General features: G+C 37.8%; 1 protein-coding gene across 1 annotated transcript in view; it reads right to left on the minus strand.

Annotated features, from left to right (window-relative positions):
- The window catches only part of LOC307141787 (inactive heparanase-2-like), a gene marked incomplete at its 5' end in the record, with an annotated part of 71,750 nt that overhangs the window by 11,489 nt on the left and 40,910 nt on the right, over positions 1–19,351 (minus strand). Inside the window, 2 exons of the mRNA XM_079842241.1 lie at positions 5,285–5,431; positions 11,666–11,811. Coding sequence (XP_079698367.1) covers positions 5,285–5,431; positions 11,666–11,811 — 293 coding nt within the window. The remainder of the gene's footprint in view (positions 1–5,284; positions 5,432–11,665; positions 11,812–19,351) is intronic.

Genomic DNA, 19,351 nt, shown 5'->3' on the forward strand with positions numbered 1-19,351 from the left:
CCATAGACATAATATATCTGTGGTTTTGGCAAACACGTAAATACTGTCTCTCTTCTTCTTCTGTGTGACAAGCGAGTGTCAGAAGCGTAAAGTGCCGCAGCACCACCTTGTGTACCGGGAGCGCATCTACTGAATGTGCACGTTCACTCGGCGCATCGCCAGTGAAAATCGCTTGGGTGTGAACACTCAAGACGCACCGAAAAACATCACGAAAAACGCTGGCGAAAAGCGTGTGCGATATTCGTCCCGGTGTGTACAAGCCTTAACTGAGCAGATTGTGCAATACTCAGACGGGCCCGTCTGGCACCAACAACCATGCCACGCTCAAAATTGCTTAAATCACCTTTCTTTCCCATTCTGACATTCAGTTTGGAGTTCAGGAGATTGTCTTGACAAGGACCACACCCCTAAATGCATTGAAGCAACTGCCATGTGATTGGTTGATTAGATAATTGCATTAATGAGAAATTGAACAGGTGTTCCTAATAATCCTTTAGGTGAGTGTATACAGATGTGTTATACCAGTGACAAATTCCTTGTATGTTTTGCATACCTGGCCAATAAAGTTGATTCAGATTAATTTGTTTTATCATCACATCGAATCGTGAGGTGCCACACTCAAAAAAATGAAGCCTTTTCCCAAGATTTATGCATGTAAATTAATAGTAAAATTCCATCAAATTAAACTGAATAATCCTTACATATTATGAATTAAGAATAAAAAAAACTATAGAGCTCAATAAAACATTTTGTATAAATCTTATACAAAACATAAACACATTTTTTAATTTATGAATATGAATCACATAAACGAAATAGTCCATTCCCTTGTTCTATTAAGCTTAACACAATGTTTTTTTTTTTGTTGTTGATTTTTGATTATTAAATTAAATTTGATGGAATTTTACTATTAATTGAAATGTGTAAAAATGTAGGTGTAGAGACCCCCTCCCCCTCCCCCATATATATAATGCATTTACACAGAAATTATAATAGCAGAAATTGTTATTAGTGGAATATTTCATTTATATTTCAAATGAGAGCTGCAGTCTCTTATTTACATAGCTCTTTGAATACCCCTTTCTCTCTTTATTTTCATTTTGAATTACAGAATATGATGCAAAACAGACAATGACAGATCCACCAAACACTGTGGGGAAAATTTTATCCTTGAAAAGCGAAACTCTGTCTGAGAGTGTTTAAGTGTGACCCCACAAAATGAGCAGTTAATTTCCCTGCATATGCGTTACAGAGGATTAAAGCATTGGAATGTGTCATGAGTAACTTTATAGTCTGCCTGTATACTCACTATATTTGCTCTGGAACACACTGATTCAGCCCATATGGAGCTGAGGCCATTTCAAATGCTGTGCATGTTTTACTACTTCTCACTACCCAGACACAATGTACTAGACTAATTAACCTAATGCCATCCAACAACAGCTGAAATTAGTAAAATGCATATTAAGTACAGTATGTAGAGAGCAGATGGAAAAATGCTTTAAATTTAAGTTTCATAGGAATCAGAAAGAAACATTTCGCTGTGAAAAATATTATCAAGCATGGCAAGTGGATGGTTTGATTATTAACCGTGGGAATGGGTCTATCAAAACACACGTGGTTATAGGTTTGTTTTTATACTGATCAATGATATATTGCTCAGTGTGATATAACTGGTAATTACTCTCTGCCTCTTCCGAATATTCCTTTCTATCCTTCATTTAAACTTTTCCTCCTGTTGTGGGATGAAGGGATTTAAGTGTAGACTTATTCACCGAGGTTGTGTTTCACTGATCAACACCATGATCATGTTTTCAAAGTATCATGCTTAACTCCCAATAATAGACGTTTAGCTCAGACAGAGGTGGCCTTCTGGATCCCACAATTCCTCAAAAGAAAACAAGAAGAAAAAAAAAAAAACGACAGGAGAGGAAAAACTGGTTGAAATTCAAGCTGAAAGCTGCTGACAAAACTATTGCCAACATCTGCCCCGAAGGAAGTTGCATTTCACTACACTCAGTTCGAATTGAGCTTCAATAAACCAAGACAATGTTATTACGCTAATTCAATTGGATTGTCTATGTTTAATGGACGTTTTGATGTTTTGTTCTTGGCTTCAAAATTATTTCTAGCAGAAAACTCAAAACAGAATACTCTATGGTGTTTTTGTCAGCTTGAGTGAAAAATATGATGTGTTTCTTAACAGCCGAAGCAGTAAAAATACCAAAAATCTGTGAATATCAGAGTGAAATGGAGTGTTTGTGACCAGTGAGGACATTTGTGAAGTTTCTCATTCATGACTAATGTCTTGTTGGTTGAAAAAGACATTGTCAAGACCAAAATAAATTCATATTTCGAATTCATTTGCTGAGCTAATCTACTTGCCACTGCATAAGAAGCATTTATGTGATAGAAAACATTGAACAGGGACACATTAACTGAAAACACATTCAGACGAGCTTCAACCAGATGAATTCAAAAGAAAACGGGTCAGGATAGGATGTAGTCCCGTTTGTTTCAGCTGTGCTTTGGCTTCGCCAACAAGATAATCCTCATATCCCATTTAAGAGTTTGAGGGGATGAACAGACCGTGTTTTTATGACCCAGGTCTCTCTTTTGCCCTTTCCATGATTAGGTTAGTGTCTGCGAAACGGGATCTCCATTTGTGGAAGAGTTGAATATTTAGTCAGAAAACAGTTAGCTCAGCTGCGTGTGTAGACAGTTATAGAGCACCAGATTTATCTCTGTTCCGTCTGAGCTAATGTTTAGTAAAGTAACAACACTCATTGATTATTATAGTAAACCGAGAACAGAAGCATAAACAACATTCTTAAATAAGCTGAGGTCAGAGAGCTGCGTCTGCAATAACTAGTATCTAAGTATATATAATAGGCTATAACACAAGGTAATACAAATTAATAAAATATAAAATAATTTAATACAACTATATATTATATTATATTATATTAAATAAACGGACGTCAGAGATCTGCAATAAATAGTAATAATATAACATTAAGACCAATAGGAAATCTCATTTCACTGGTACTAACCTAACCATAGTATAAACATATAATATAAAATAGAACTCAATTGTATTTATAATATTTTATTATATTATTAAACTTAATTTAAAATATAACAACATAGAACCTACAACCTGTCAGAAAGGCAAAATAATTTAGAATCCAAATGTATACACTCACCTAAAGGATTATAAGGAACACCATACTAATACTGTGTTTGACCCCCTTTCGCCTTCAGAGCTGCCTTAATTCTACGTGGCATTGATTCAACAAGGTGCTGAAAGCATTCTTTAGAAATGTTGGCCCATATTGATAGGATAGCATCTTGCAGTTGATGGAGATTTGTGGGATGCACATCCAGGGCACGAAGCTCCCGTTCCACCACATCCCAAAGATGCTCTATTGGGTTGAGATCTGGTGACTGTGGGGGCCATTTTAGTACAGTGAACTCATTGTCATGTTCAAGAAACCAATTTGAAATGATTCGAGCTTTGTGACATAGTGCATTATCCTGCTGGAAGTAGCCATCAGAGGATGGGTACATGGTGGTCATAAAGGGATGGACATGGTCAGAAACAATGCTCAGGTAGGCCGTGGCATTTAAACGATGCCCAATTGGCACTAAGGGGCCTAAAGTGTGCCAAGAAAACATCCCCCACACCATTACACCACCACCACCAGCCTGCACAGTGGTAACAAGGCATGATGGATCCATGTTCTCATTCTGTTTACGCCAAATTCTGACTCTACCATCTGAATCTTGACTCATCAGACCAGGCAACATTTTTCCAGTCATCAACTGTCCAATTTTGGTGAGCTTGTGCAAATTGTAGCCTCTTTTTCCTATTTGTAGTGGAGATGAGTGGTACCCGGTGGGGTCTTCTGCTGTTGTAGCCCATCCGCCTCAAGGTTGTGCGTGTTGTGGCTTCACAAATGCTTTGCTGCATACCTCGGTTGTAACGAAGGGTTATTTCAAAGTTGCTCTTCTATCAGCTTGAATCAGTCGGCCCATTCTCCTCTGACCTCTAGCATCAACAAGGCATTTTCGCCCACAGGACTGCCGCATACTTGATGTTTTTCCCTTTTCACACCATTCTTTGTAAACCCTAGAAATGGCTGTGTGTGAAAATCCCAGTAACTGAGCAGATTGTGCAATACTTAGACCGGCCCGTCTGGCACCAACAACCATGCCACGCTCAAAATTGCTTAAATCACCCTTCTTTCCCATTCTGACATTCAGTTTGGAGTTCAGGAGATTATCTAGACCAGTACCACAACCCTAAATACATTGAAGCAACTGCAATGTGATTGGTTGATTAGATGATTGCATTAATGAGAAATTGAACAGGTGTTCCTAAAAATCCTTTAGGTGACACACCCCCTATATTGCCAAAAGTATTGTGACACCCCCTCCAAATGATTGAATTCAGGTGTTCCAATCATTTCCATGGCCACAGGTGTATAAAATCACGCACCAGGCATGCAGGCGCCTCTACAAACATTTGTGAAAGAACGGGTCGCTCTCAGGAGCTCAGTGAATTCAAGCGTGGTACCGTGATAGGTTGCCACAAGTGAAATTCGTGAAAATTCCTCACTACTAAATACTCTACGGTCAACTGTTAGTGGTATTATAACAAAGTGGAAGTAATTGGGGACAACAGCATTTCAGCCACGAAGTGGTAGGCCATGTAAAATCACAGAGCGGGGTCAGCGCATGCTTAGGCGCACAGTGCGCAGAAGTCGCCAACTTTCTGCAGAGTCAATAGCTACAGACCTACAAACTTCATGTGGGCTTCAGATTAGCTCAAGAACAGTGCATTGAGAGCTTCATAGAATGGGTTTCCATGGCCGAGCAGCTGCATCCAAGCCTTACATCACCAAGTGCAATGCAAAGCGTCGGATGCAGTGGTGTAAAGCACACCGCCACTGGACTCAAGAGCATGCTCACAAATGCGCTTCTAGAAGAATGGTCAAAAATTCCCATAAACACACTCCTAAACCTTGTGGAAAGCCTTCCCAGAAGAGTTAAAGCTGTTATGGCTGCAAAGGGTGGGCCAACTCCATATTAAACCCTACGGATTAAGAATGGGATGTCATGAAAGTTAATGTGCATGTATGCATGTAAAGACAGGCGTCCCAAAATGTTTGGCAATATATGGTATATATACATATATTTTATTTTTTTTCATTCACACACATATTATATACAACATTCCTTTCTGTCGGGGGATTGCTGTCACAGATGATAACTGACTTACGTGGAGTGAAGTCCATCTGTGCCAAAGGGCTGTAACAGGTACTGGTGAACAGTTTTATTTCGTAAAGTCCCGGCCAGCTTGATTTTCTTCCGTGATCGATGCAGGTTGATGATGTAGATGGTTATGGACCCTCTGACATAATCATGACTGCAGGAAAGAGAAGATTCCATTAAAAAAGTATGATACAGCAACTCAACTTAGATCAATTAACTAATAGCATTTCATCAAATACATTTTAAAAAGTCAATATTGATCAGATAAACACTTTAAGCTATGCTTACATTTGACTTTGCTCTGATGTACACTAGCATATACACTACCGTTCAAAAGGTAGGAGAAGTTATTTATTTAAAAGAAATTAATACTTTTATTTAGCAAGGACACATTAAATTGATTAAAAAGTGACAGTATAGGGCATTTACAATGTTAAATAAGATTTCTTTTGCAATTAAATTCAATTAAACTTATCAAATAATCATTTTAAAACTTTTATAGTATAGTGTAGCTGGCTTTACAGAACAACAAAGACTAAAAGCCACAAAACTTCAATACTGATAATGGAGTACCCTAGAAACACACACACGCACACGCACACACGTTGTGTTTTCATGTTTAAGACGACTTTCTATAGGCATAATGGTTTTTATCCTGTACTGTATATTCTATCCCCTTACTACACTAACCCTCCACCTAAACCTAGCCATCACAGAAAACTTTCTGCATTTTACATTTTCAAAAAGCATAATTTTTTACATACATTTAGTATGATTTATAAACTAGACCAAAAAATGTCCCCGCAAGGACAAGGATTTCCGATATTGCCATCTATGTGGGGACATAATGTAGAGTTTACCAGTTTTCATGTTTTATGGGTGGGGACTCTCCATAGGCTTAATGATTTTTATAAGGTACAAACTGTATATTCTATCCTCTTAGCCATCACAGAAAACTTTCTGCATTTTGACATTTTAAACCCCAAAAATGTCCCCATAAGGACAAGGATTTCAAATATTGCCATCTTTTTGGGAAAAAACAACACATCTGAAAAAACATGGACAGATATTGTAACAAAAATGTATCTAACTCTCCTAATTTATCATCTGAAATTCAACATACATTGCTCATGATAATCTGTGATACTGACAGAAACATTGAGTTTGTTCCCAGAATTCCATTTACAAGAGACAATGTGTTATTTTTTATAAGAATCCAAAACCATCTGTGATTTAATTTCAGTACACAATAACCAATTTATAAAGTACTGTATATAAGCAAGGGAGGCCCCAGGACTACGTCATGTAAAAGAGCTGATTGTTTTCATATAACAACTGTAAAAGCATTAGCTCCCCTCCCAAATTCACAGGGGTAACAAAAGCTTTATATGTGTTGGACGACCGTGCTTATGTTTCAGAGACTCCAGCATTCTGGTCCTTGTTTTCAGGGTAATACCGCTGAAGAGCAGGCTTTAGGGAATATTAACCGAAGATAAGTATCTGGCAACATGATTAGGCAAACATGATAAAACTCAATAAGGATTCTAACGTAAAGGCAAGGAAAACATAGCTGTAGTGCATGAATACCACATGTTGTAAAGGGCCGACTGCACCGGTCACAGCTTGGCTTTTGTCAGACAAGCCTGTTAGTAATCTCACCAATCACGAGCAACCCGGGCCATGTGCATCTTTACACCTTGGCGCACAGTGAATAGAGTTCAAGGGGAAAAATTCAGGAAAGAGACAAACCCGAGACTGTGTAATGAAAACATCTCTCATGTCATGTGATACATGTGTGGTGTCTCAGTTTTAATAGACTTTGGTAACTTGGGTAGATATTTTCCAGAAGGGCGCATTAGATCAGACGAACAGATCGAAAAATGATAAACATTGTCCAAGACGTTGAAACAATGTGCCTCTCCAGCATTCGCATGGGGAACGTAAACATGGAATCCTTTGTTTGATGTTAGCGACTGGTCCTGGGGAAATGTGGACCGGAGAAACCACTCAAAGCACAGAAAAGCAGGCCTGTTTTGTATAAGGGTGTTGTGATGGATTAGTGAAGATACTGAAAGCATATCCATGACTTGTCTGACCGGACATTTTAACCACTAATAGAATAAAAAACTTGAAAGAGGCTGGAGGAATGAGACCCGAATGTCTGACTTCGGAATGTCGTTCGGTTTTGCTTCCACTTCGATAATAACGTTGTTGACATTTAATAGTGTCATTTTAACAAAAACATTTTCATTTCATGAAATCACCTGTCTGTCAGTGATAAGAAGTCAAAGGACATCACTGTGCCACTGGACAGGCAAAACAAAAGCAATGCATTTAGTGAATAGGTTTTAGCTGTTGACCAGCTGCTTTGGATTTCATGGCATTTATAGAGATTACTTGTTCGGTTTGTGGTGGTTTCGGTTTGATGGATAAAACACACTGTGATGAGATTTTGAATGCAGCCCAAAACTCTGTCATCTCCACGCCAACGAGGGTCAGAAATTGGCTGAGTTTTGTAACCAGATTATGTCAGTCTACTTTCAAATATCTCCAAGTTTCAGACGTAGAGCCTAAAACCTGAAACTAAAAATTAAGGACATTAAGAAGATCAGACATGCTATAAATACATATTTGATGTCAGAGCTTTAATCTAATTATGCAATTACAAATCAATTCCTAAACTGCAGAGTTGGGGAGTTGCTATACCGCCAACTAACTTACTGCCAAGCAAAAAGAAACAATGATTGTAAAATCTCTCTCACTTTAGTGAGTCAACTCCTTTTAGTGATTCAATGAATCATTTTAGTGATTCAATGAATCATTTTAGTGATTCAAAAATGTATTCAAGCTTCTAATGTGGTCTTTTATGCAGCAAAAATATTTAGCTGAATGAGTTTTTATTAGTTGGGTTTTTAGTTCAAATGAATCTGTTGAGTTTAATGTTGTGATATAAATTGAGATCCTCTGTTATTGTGCCAGATAAATACTGCTCTGATTCTATGGCTGCGTCCGAAAACCTAGGCCCCACTGCCTTATCAGACAATGGCTTGTAAGGTAGCGTTTGTGCATGAAGGCACCTCACAAAGCTAATTTCGGACAGACTTCTTAGCCAGTGTAACCGTTTAATGATCTACAGCAAAATAGAGAGAGCTTTGGTGAGAACTAAACAAATATTGAATTACTACATTAGTAATTTCTCGCTAGAAATGACATCAGAAGTAGAAAATGTTGGTAAAAAACTTAAATTTACACACAAACTGACCAGCAAACGCAACTTTTCCAGCTCAACTGTCACAGAATGGAACGAACATGATTGTGGGATATCAAAGGCAGCAAAGGATACAAATATGCTGCCTTCAAAAATCGATCAGATGAAGGTCGCTCAGGAGAAAAGAAGTGAAGCTAACATTAGATGCAGACGTGCCTTGGTGCCTTCCTGCCTTCAAATGTGTCCTCTGAAGGCAGCATTTTCCAGGTTTCGGACATAGCCTATATCTATCTATATACACAGATCAGGCATAACATTATGACAGGTGAAGTGAATAACACAGATTATCTCTTCTTCACTGCACCTGTTAGTGAGTGGGATATTTCAGGCATCAAGTGAACATTTTGTCTTCAAAGTTGATGTGTTAGAAGCAGGAAAAATGGGCAAGCGTAAGGATGTGAGCGAATTTGACCAGGGCCAAATTGTGATGGCTAGACGACTGGGTCAGAGCATCTCCAAAACTGCAGCTCTTGTGGGGTGTTCCCGGTCTGCAGTGGTCAGTATCTATCAAAAGTGGTCCAAGAAAGGAACAGTGGTGAACCGGCGACAGGGTCACAGAGACAGAGCACATTTAGGCCACGCCCACACCAAAAATCCAACGCTCTCCATTGACTTTGCATTGCGTGAGGCTTCCTCCTGGTCATTTCTGATTTGTAACAAAAAACAGAAACAGGTTCTGCTGTGTGACAAGGTGTACAGCAAACAAGCTAAAAAAAAACAGAACTAAGTTATTATAAGCTGTCAACCCCCAAAAACGAGCATTTAAGGAGACAAAAGTGGATACAGGCAATAAGACGTGAAGCTTCAACAAGAAGAATGGGTACATTTTGGGATCCTGACACTCAGTATGTCTCAGTATGCCTATGTGTGCAGTAAACATTTTGTCACTGTTAAGTCAAATATCAAAATGTCAGTTTTATATATTATATTTCCTGTCGCTGATTATGTTCCCCTCTAGTGGGAGTAGTTCTCAGTGTAATATAACATGTCGTGCTCTGTCTCGATTGCCTGTTTCCACTTTTGTGTCCTTAAATGCTCGTTTTTTTGGGTTGACAGCTTATAAAACCTTCTGTGTTTTTGGTTCTGTGTTTTTTAGCTTGTTTGCTGTACACCCTGTCACACATCAGCTTTTAGACATTGTTCTGTGTTTTGTTATATGGCTGCTATATGGCACTAAAAGTGTTTCTTGGCTCGTAATCATTAGGGAACCACTTTTGGTGGAATATATCACCATATCTTAACAGGTTCTGTATATGGTAGCTGTGCTATATAGCACCTCAGTCATCCCAAAGAACCGCTGAAGAACCACTGAAGCACCAAGATTTGGTGTTATACAGCACTTAAAGTGGTTCCCCTATGATTACGAGCCAAAGAATCACATTTAGTGCCATATAGCACCATTTTTTTTAGCGTGTAAGAGACTTCTTTAAAAACATCTCACTTACCCCAAACATTCTAAAAGAAGTTTATTTTAAAAACATACACTGCCATTAAAAAGCTCCCATGTTTTTGTTGACTGTACTTCAAATTATGAGTAGCATATTTCAAAGTAGCTTCCCCAACACTGTTTTCCTTACACGGTTTCAGCAAAAGCGTCTGTCCTGGAGGAATCCTGAAGCCAGGGGCCTGTACTAGCACTGACACAGAGCTGTAACTGAGCTGAGACACGGTGATCTGTAGACCGTAAACCTACACTGCTGGTGAAAAGCTGGCAGGTCCTGCTCACATCATTCTGGGCGTAATAGATAATCATCAAAGGGAACGATGGCACTTTTTATCTGGCCCGGGTACAGACCTTCCTATTGTCCCGCACCTCTCCTCCCCTCACCTGCCTGAGCCTCTGGTGTCTTTCAGCGCCTCTCGCGCTGTAGAAAGAGACTCCGCACACTTGACAATTGATACTTGTTAAATTTTATGGGCTCTCACTCTGAAAGAGTGGCTGTCTGGACTCAGTAATTTATGTGTTTGAGAATGAGCAGGTAAGCCCTAAAATCCTCACATTGGCTATGTACTCAGATGACGGGAGTCTGTGTGGGGATAATGCTACAGGTCAAATATGACAATTTACGCACATACACTCTTGTTAATGTTGTATTCGTTGTATATACAGTAATGCTCCAAAATACATAAGCGCATTCCCAACATCACCATTATGCTGACTTATAAAACATTGGTTCTGGAGCCAAATTTTACAATGGGAAATCAAGTGGCATCCCACCACAGTGCCAAAACTGTTGATTGTACAAAATTGAATTACAGTGGTTTCATGCTCACTGCATCCATTATTACACCACATAAAACGCAGCGGTTGGCACAAACCATGTTTATCTCTAATTGAATAGAATCCATATTAAATGAAGTCTGGGATATATTTTTTTTATGGTTCTCAAGGACGTGCACATTCCGTTTAAAAGTAAGATCATGGTTTCCACAAAAATTATAAGCAGCACAATCGATACATGTTTCTTGGTAACACTTACAATAAGGTCTCATTTGTTAACATTAGTCAATGTATTAAATAACAATAAGCAGTACATTTGTTACATGATTTATTAATATTTGTTAATGTCCAGCTGTTCATTGTTTGTTCATGTAAGTTCACAATGCATCAACTAATGTTAACAAATACAACTTTTGATTTGAATAATGTATTAGTAAATGTTGAAACCTAGATTAATAAATGCTGTATAAGTATTGTTCATTCTTAGTTAGTTCATGTTAACTAAAGTAGTTAATACATTTTTTGGGATAGGAATAAATTACATTCTAATTTATATTACAATGGAAAACAGTTATTTCTTATTTGCAATTCTATTTATTATTTGCAATAATTTCACAATATTTTACTGTATTTTTTGTATTGTTGATTAAATAAATGCAGCCTTTGGTGAGCATAAGAGACTTCTTTCAAAAACTTTAAAAAGTCTTTACAAATGTAAACTTTTGAATGGCAGTGCATAAATACACATTTTAATTGCAACAATTGCAATTCATTTTATATATAAGACATTTGACAACCCTAAAATTTTGTGCAATATTTTGTTTTTCAAGATATCAAGGCAGCTTATTAGTTTTTTTTTTTTTTACAGAATTTATACATTTGGATTTGAATGAACCTACTTGTGAAAGCTGGTGCAGTGCGCATAGATGCGGAGTTTGTCTCGGATCACCCGTCCAGGTCGTGGTTTTCTCTGGAGCCCTGCGACGTGCACCGCAAGCACCCTGGGGCCCACCAGACGTTTAAAGAGCAGAGATAACCAGTAATCCTACAATACCAACACACAAAACACATGTTACAAAAGCATCACTGAGGCATTTTTACTGGAACTTGGCCATGTCAACATGCATGTTAGGTCAAGCCGTCCTGCCACGGAGTCATGTTAGCGTGGTGCACCTCTGCCCAAGAAACATGATTCATGAAAGATGATTCTGGTTAAATACACTAGACAGATGTGGCATTTCTTCGCCAGCAGAACTCCAATGAACTCCAGCATCCTTCCATCTTTCAAAGGAGTTTTAATTTTAGAACTTTTAAAGAGAAAGCTCTCTAGTAAACTGAATTTGAAAAGTGAAAAAAAGAGGGATTTGTATAGGCGTAACGCAAGTTTCTCATATCTGCCTTCACTTTAGTAAGAACGACTCTTCATTTTTTTTCAGAGATAGAAAAAAATGCACATGTGCTTCAGTCTTTTATTGAGAGAGACGTTTTCTTGGATGCTTGAATGGAGAAATATAAGCATAGTCTTTCTTTGGAAGCCTTTCCTGTTAAAACTGAGAAAAAACAAAGCAAAAAAGTCTTCTCTTGACCATAAAGAATGAAATGCCGTGTAGAATTGAGTGATACACACTATAGTTTTTGCTTTTCGCCAACTGGGGGAACACAGCAAATTTTCAGGTCATGCTCTTACAGACATTTACAAAACAACCAAAACTGAAAAAGAACACCTGCTTTATATCATGCTTGTCAACTATTGACATTATTAAAATAACTAAATGTGTAAATGAATGTGTCTATATTCATGGATTGGGCTCACAACGGCAAATCAGTTCATGCACAATGTTATCATGCTGTTCTAAAAGTCAGTATTTTGCACAATATCAGCACATTTATCCTTCTGTGATCCAGTAAAACTATAATCACCTCACATTTAATGCACACAGAAGAGCATATATTGTACAAAGTACAATAACTGGGCAAGTGTAACCAGAGAACTGTTTCCTATGTGATAACATACCTTATTGCACGGGCTACCTGAATTTCACATGCATGACTACAATAGGTCTCTCCTAATACCTCTCATCAGTTCCTAAATTCAACACCTAATTGAGCTGGTTCAAAGCAGCATGTGTGCATCAGGAAGTTCCCATGCAATCCTGCATATGGCAGCATTTAAAGGCTTCTTTTCCAGGGAAACTTTAACTTAATTTGCTCCGGCAGTGTACATTGTGCAGCATCTGCTATAGGCAGTGGGAAAAAGAGACTCAGGGATGGGTGGGTCTCTTTCCTCTGCAATTTTACACACACAAACAAAAAAACCTGTTTTAGAGACTTAAAAACATAAATCTCAAGTAGTTAAAGAAGGATGATTGCATTGTGATGAGATGGAGTGAAACTTCTATAAGAGTCGAATTTAAATGCATTTCCGTTTCAAAAATGTATTTGAAATGAATGATGTCAATCCACAATCTGACTTGTGATGCAGCCTGAAATTAAACCACATTGGCCCCTCCACTGAGTCTGGTTTCTCCCAACATTTTTTCACCCTTTCTGTCAACGATGGAGTTTGGGTTCCTTGCCACTGTTGCCTTTTTGCTTGCTTAGCCCTTACACGCATACCTTGTGTCTTTAGGGACCTGGGACGTCATTCACTACACTCCTCTTCGTTCATTTTTTAAAGTTAGACATCAACCTTCTTAGTATTCCTCAATGAATTCATTATAAACAATATAACAAGAAAAAATAAATAAATGAACATAGCTGCGAGCAGAAATTATAAGGGTTCAAAGCCTTTAAGGACATGCATAAAAAGATATTATGTTTTATTTAGCAAGCAAGATCATAGATGGAAAAGACCATTTGCAGCCAATACAAGGAAAACTATGTTTTTTAAGGTTTTTGACAGTTATGGCACCACCTCTTTTTTTTTTTAGGTGTCCTCAAAGTGTACCCATACATATGTGTCAAATTTGGTGTAAATATCTAATTTCGTTTTGAAGTTATAGACACTTATATTTATGAGACCATAAAAATGACCAATGGGCAACATTGATTGGAATTCTTTGCAATTTCCTATCAAAATTTTGACATTTGGGCATTATATTGTTTAGCTATCGACCTATGATTTCGAATTTCCTGCGGTGGTTTCGCCTTGATTGGACTCATACCGTTACACAAACCATAAGGCGAAACATGACATGTTTGATATCCTCTGCAAGGATTTAGGAGTCTAAGGAGGTGACTCTCATGAAAAGTGCTGGCTCGAAACTTCTCAGGCTCAAATTTAGCAGCTCAAATTTCAATGGGCGATGGCGGCCATGTTCTTTGAGATACGCAAATGTCCTCATAGACTATCATGGCACCATGGAAAGGTCCATGAAAAATTTTATGTGTATTTTTAGGCTATCAAAAGGTTACGCAGGAGCACTAGCCAAACAGTCAAAACCATTTCGAACTAAATCAAGCCAAAACGAACTTCAAACTTTCCGGAAAAGTTTGCTCCGTGCAGTAAACACCTTTGTACTACCATTGGTCTGTGTCGATTATGTAATAGGTAGGCGTGCGCGGAGGCTCTACCTTCTTTCACATGGACATCTTTTCTGGTTCAGTCCGTTGAGGTCAGATGTCCGCGAGTGAAAACATGAACACACTGGAGAGCTGCTATATAGTAGAAAATGAAGTTGTACTTCTGATTAAACGAGACACAGACACTGTTTTTCATGTTTAATACGGTCAAACTGCTTAATTTTAAGCTATCTATTGTATGAAGTGCTACATAAATAAACGTGACATGACTTTACAAGAGTGCCAAATTGCAGAGCTCGTGCAATTATATCCACGCTGCTATAATCAGATGTTTTTCTTATGCTTTTATTAAAGGTCCCACGGCATGAAATTTTCATTTTATGAGGTTTTTCAACATTAATATGAGTTCCCCTAGCCTGAATATTGTCCCCAAGTGGATAGAAATGTTGATCGGTGTAAAACCGAGTTCTGGCTGTCTTTCTCTGCCTTTGAGAAAATGACAGGCCAGACGAGCCAATCCTGAAGTCTCCTGGTTTGACGTCCAAGCAGGAACGGTTACCTCCCTTTCCTCCGCCCAGAGAATCTGGCACGCCCATGCAAGCGCTCGAGAGATCATGGGTTGTGAACGAGTGAATGCTGGCAGTTTCTCAGTGTTTGGATGTACAAATAAAAACAGAAGTCTTTTTTAAGTTCCTTCTGATCTGTGATCAGTGATTTCTGATGTGTAGCTAATTATTTATTATTCGTGCACACACTGCGGCTTCTCTCTCTCCAGACAGAACGGTGTTTTCGTGTTTTCTATCTTGTGAGTCAGTGTTTTTGTACGTCCTCGTCGCGTCTATCTGTTCTAAAATGTGCATACAGTCATGAGTTTCTGCTCAACATCAGCAGAGTAACATCTTTAGAGATAAACCTCACACACGCCGAAGCTCGGGCTGCACTGACCGGTCGGCCTTAAACATCCTGGACCCCAGTACTGCATCTGGCCCACAGCGGAGGCACCTTACGCGGCGCGAGATTAAGCAGAAGGGGGGTAAGCGTGAGCGCATCCGGGCTAGGCAGCCTAGCCCCACAATAAACTGGATTACATTCGATTACTGCTGTTGTGTCTTTGTTTGCGCTGTGTACTCAATGCGCGTCACTGACGCTTTTCATATGATAGGAACATATCTAAAAATAATGCTATAATCAACACTTACTCGTAACTCGTTCATCTCGACAGCTGTAATGCTACTTTGCATGTGTTACAAAGTTGGTAATAATGATGAAGACGGACTCGGTGTGACTGGGACTCGTGTTTATTCAGAACTCTCAGATACAAACACAATAAACTCGCGCTGACTGACAGCGCTCTCATAACTCAGTAGTTACTATAAATAACTTTGTTTGCAATCGCTGAGCTCCATCTCTGGTACATTAGTGATGTCCGGTTCGCGAACTATCTTTCTTTTGAACCGGTTCTTTTTAGTGAACCGAATCAGTTCACCAAATCGGACTGAATCGTTCTAAACGGTTGGCGTCTCCAGTCAGCGCTGATCCATAATTTACTAAAGTTACTAACTTTCTGACATGAGTGACAGTCCCTCCGACTAGAAATAGACTAATAACCTGAAGTATATGCTGTAACTACGACAGTTCACTGAACTGAGACTGACAGAACTGATAAGAAGTGAACTCCGGTCCATCTGTCTCTCTGGCAGCAGCTCGTGCCTCGTAGACCTCGTTAAACCACGCCCCCTCCGCTCATTTCAAATGCAAAGATGTCAGCCAATCACAACAGTGGGCGTTTTTACTGAAGTCTCACAGCAGACATGCCTCTTGAAACAGGGCATTCAGCCACAGGGCAAACATCAGTATTGAAAAAATGCCTTTTATTTCTAAATTATGACATTTTCTGATGTAAAAATCATACTAACAATATAAGTACACCTCAGGAAACATTATAAAATAATAGAAAAATGCCATGCCATGGGACCTTTAAATAAAAAAATGCTTGCAGTTTTCTCAATTTTGTTGTGTTTTTTTTATTGAGAGGAAAGAGCGCAGCACATATTTACATACTGTAAGCATCTAAACGTCACTCTCAGCAGAGTGGGGGGTGTCAGGATGTTCGATAACAGTATATCGAAGCTGACATATTTCGAAACTTTGTTTTAGCCCTAAGCGAAGAACGAAAGAATGAAGAACTTTGCCGTGAGTAAATCGGGGCCTTAATGATGACAAACCTCAAGAATGCCTACCTCACCAACTTTCAGTTCACTTACTGTGTGTTGGCGGATATTACCAGCATTTCTCAGCCCAACCAGTAAAACTGAGAAAGTGCAGCTGCTATAATGACTAAATAACATAAAAACCACTTTAATAATAAATACATTAAAGTCAAACCACTAAAGACCTGAAAGATTAAAGGATACGACCAACTACTTGTCTGTAAAACCAACAGGATATAAGCAAATGCCATGTTCTGTAATGCCAGACTGACACATATTAATTTAACATGAGAGTGTGCAACAAAAACGAAGCAATTTTAACCACATAATAAACAACTGGGAGCAATACGAACCTAAAATTTCAATAATACTTAAAGGTGAAGTATGCAATTTTTGCACCGCTAACCACAGACACTAAACGGAATTGCAAAAATAACTATAAGGGTACATTTTTATGGAGGAAATGTGAGTGGTGCTTGCCAGTGCAAAACTTGAGTTTGCCAGGATACTTGAGTTTGCCATGGCCCCAAGTCAAGCCCACCCCAATGTGATATTCTGATGTTGGAATATTACTGGGCATGTTGCTATTGGGCGCAGTGGGTGTTCTGAGTGGTTGCTAGGGGGGTTTGGGTGGTTGGCTAGGTGATTGCCTATTAACCAGAGTCAAAACAGCCCACTTCCAAGTTTCTCTGTTATTCTGATCTGAGATATGTCTGGGGAAGCTTTTCAGTGTTGAATGAAAGAAATAGTACATCTCGCTTCAATAATTAATAATATGAAAATAATAGGTGTGCTACTGCTTCCACCTGGCAGATAAAAAAAATAGAAACAAAATAAAAAATATAAATAATAGAATGAAAGCAATATTTGCAATATTGATATGAATATTAATAATAATATTATTGTGCAGAGTATTGAAGAGAGGTGTACTATTGGTTTTACCCAGCAGATGAAAAAACTAATAATAGCAATAACTAACTAACTACATAACTAAAACAACTAAAATATGTAAATAAATAAATAACCACACAACTAAAACAACTAAAATAAATAAACAAATAACTAAATAACTAAAACAACTAAAATATGTAAATAAATAAATAACCACATAACTAAAACAACTAAAATATGTAAATAAATAAATAACCACATAACTAAAACAACTAAAATATGTAAATAAATAAATAAATAAATAACCACATAATTAAAACAACTAAAATAAACAAACAAATAACTACATAACTAAAACAACAAAAATATGTAAATAAACAAATAACCACATAACTAAAACAACTAAAATATTTAAATAAATAAATAACCACATAACTAAAACAACTAAAATATGTAAATAACCACATAACCAAAACAACTAAAATAATTAAACAAATAACCACATAACTAAAACAACTAAAATATGTAAATAAATAAATAACCACATAACTAAAACAACTAAAATAATTGAACAAATAACCACATAACTAAAACAACTAAAATATGTAAATAAACAAATAACCACATAACTAAAACAACTAAAATATGTAAATAAATAAATAACCACATAACTAAAACAACTAAAATAATTGAACAAATAACCACATAACTAAAACAACTAAAATATGTAAATAAACAAATAACCACATAACTAAAACAACTAAAATAATTAAACAAATAACTACATAACTAAAACGACTAAAATAAATAAACAAATAACTACATAATAAAACAACTAAAATAAATAAATAATTAAAACAACAATAAATAAATAAACAAATACATAAATAAACAAACAAACATTATTGTACAGATTATTGGTCAGGATTTCTATTAAATAATACATAAAATTGTGGTTTATTTTTTTTTACCGAACCCTAACATATACTCCCAGAACTCGTGGGATATATACGACACATGTATCATGGGATCATCCAGTGATACTTTTGCGTCTTTTTATAAAGCATAATGCTGGTCGCTATTCACTTCCATTATATGGACGAGCGCGAGCGTGACATTTTTCAAAATTTCTCCTTTTGTGCTCCAAAAAAGAAAGAAAAGCATACTGCATTAGTACAACACCATAGTGAGCAATTAGTCAACTAATTTTAATTTTAGGGTGCGCTAACCCTTTAATATTCTAAAGGATTAAATGGTTGAATGGGAATTAATAACAGAAGACATTATTATTCGACATCTATTTTTCTAAAGCAGCAAAGCAAGAAGAGGGGATGAGATCTTCTGTTGAGGTGTGAAGGGAAAGAAACGGAGACATGACTCAGTAAGGGATTAAAGAGAAAAGGTTGGACCGTAAATTTTCCACGCAGGCTCGACAGGTTACGGCTGTTGCGAATTCTCGCTGTGGGGCTTCTGGCAGTTCCCACAGACATCCAGCTATGTTTAAAGCATTGCGATCCCAGCAGGGGGCGATTGGTCCTTGGAATAACTAGAGATATTGAACGAGAAGCAGGGGGAAAAAAAGATGACCGTTTCGAAAGTTGTGAGGAGTGCTTGACGAAAGCGCAGCTCAAAGTGCATTTTATGGAAAGATGCTCATCCTGGCTCGTCCTGGAAGAACATACTCCTGGTGAGATTCTGGCACCGAGAAATTCAGTCTCACAGGCCCTTCAGTGAAGCGTTGTAAAATCAAGAATTTCTACCCTCGCTGTATTTTTCAAAAAATGTCCTCATTATGTCTTCCTTTGGTTTTATTACTTGCACGGAAACACATGTTATCCTGAGCAGGTCGACAGGTCTGACTTTCCACTGCTGGTGGGCTGTAAAAGAACTGAGGGCCACGAGCAGATAATGTGTCTATATCAGCATCTGGAGTCAGTGAGGATTGCATGAACAGCAGGAACC

Source organism: Gobio gobio, assembly GCF_949357685.1.
Source record: "Gobio gobio genome assembly, chromosome: 18".
NCBI classification, from domain to species: Eukaryota; Metazoa; Chordata; class Actinopteri; order Cypriniformes; family Gobionidae; genus Gobio; species Gobio gobio.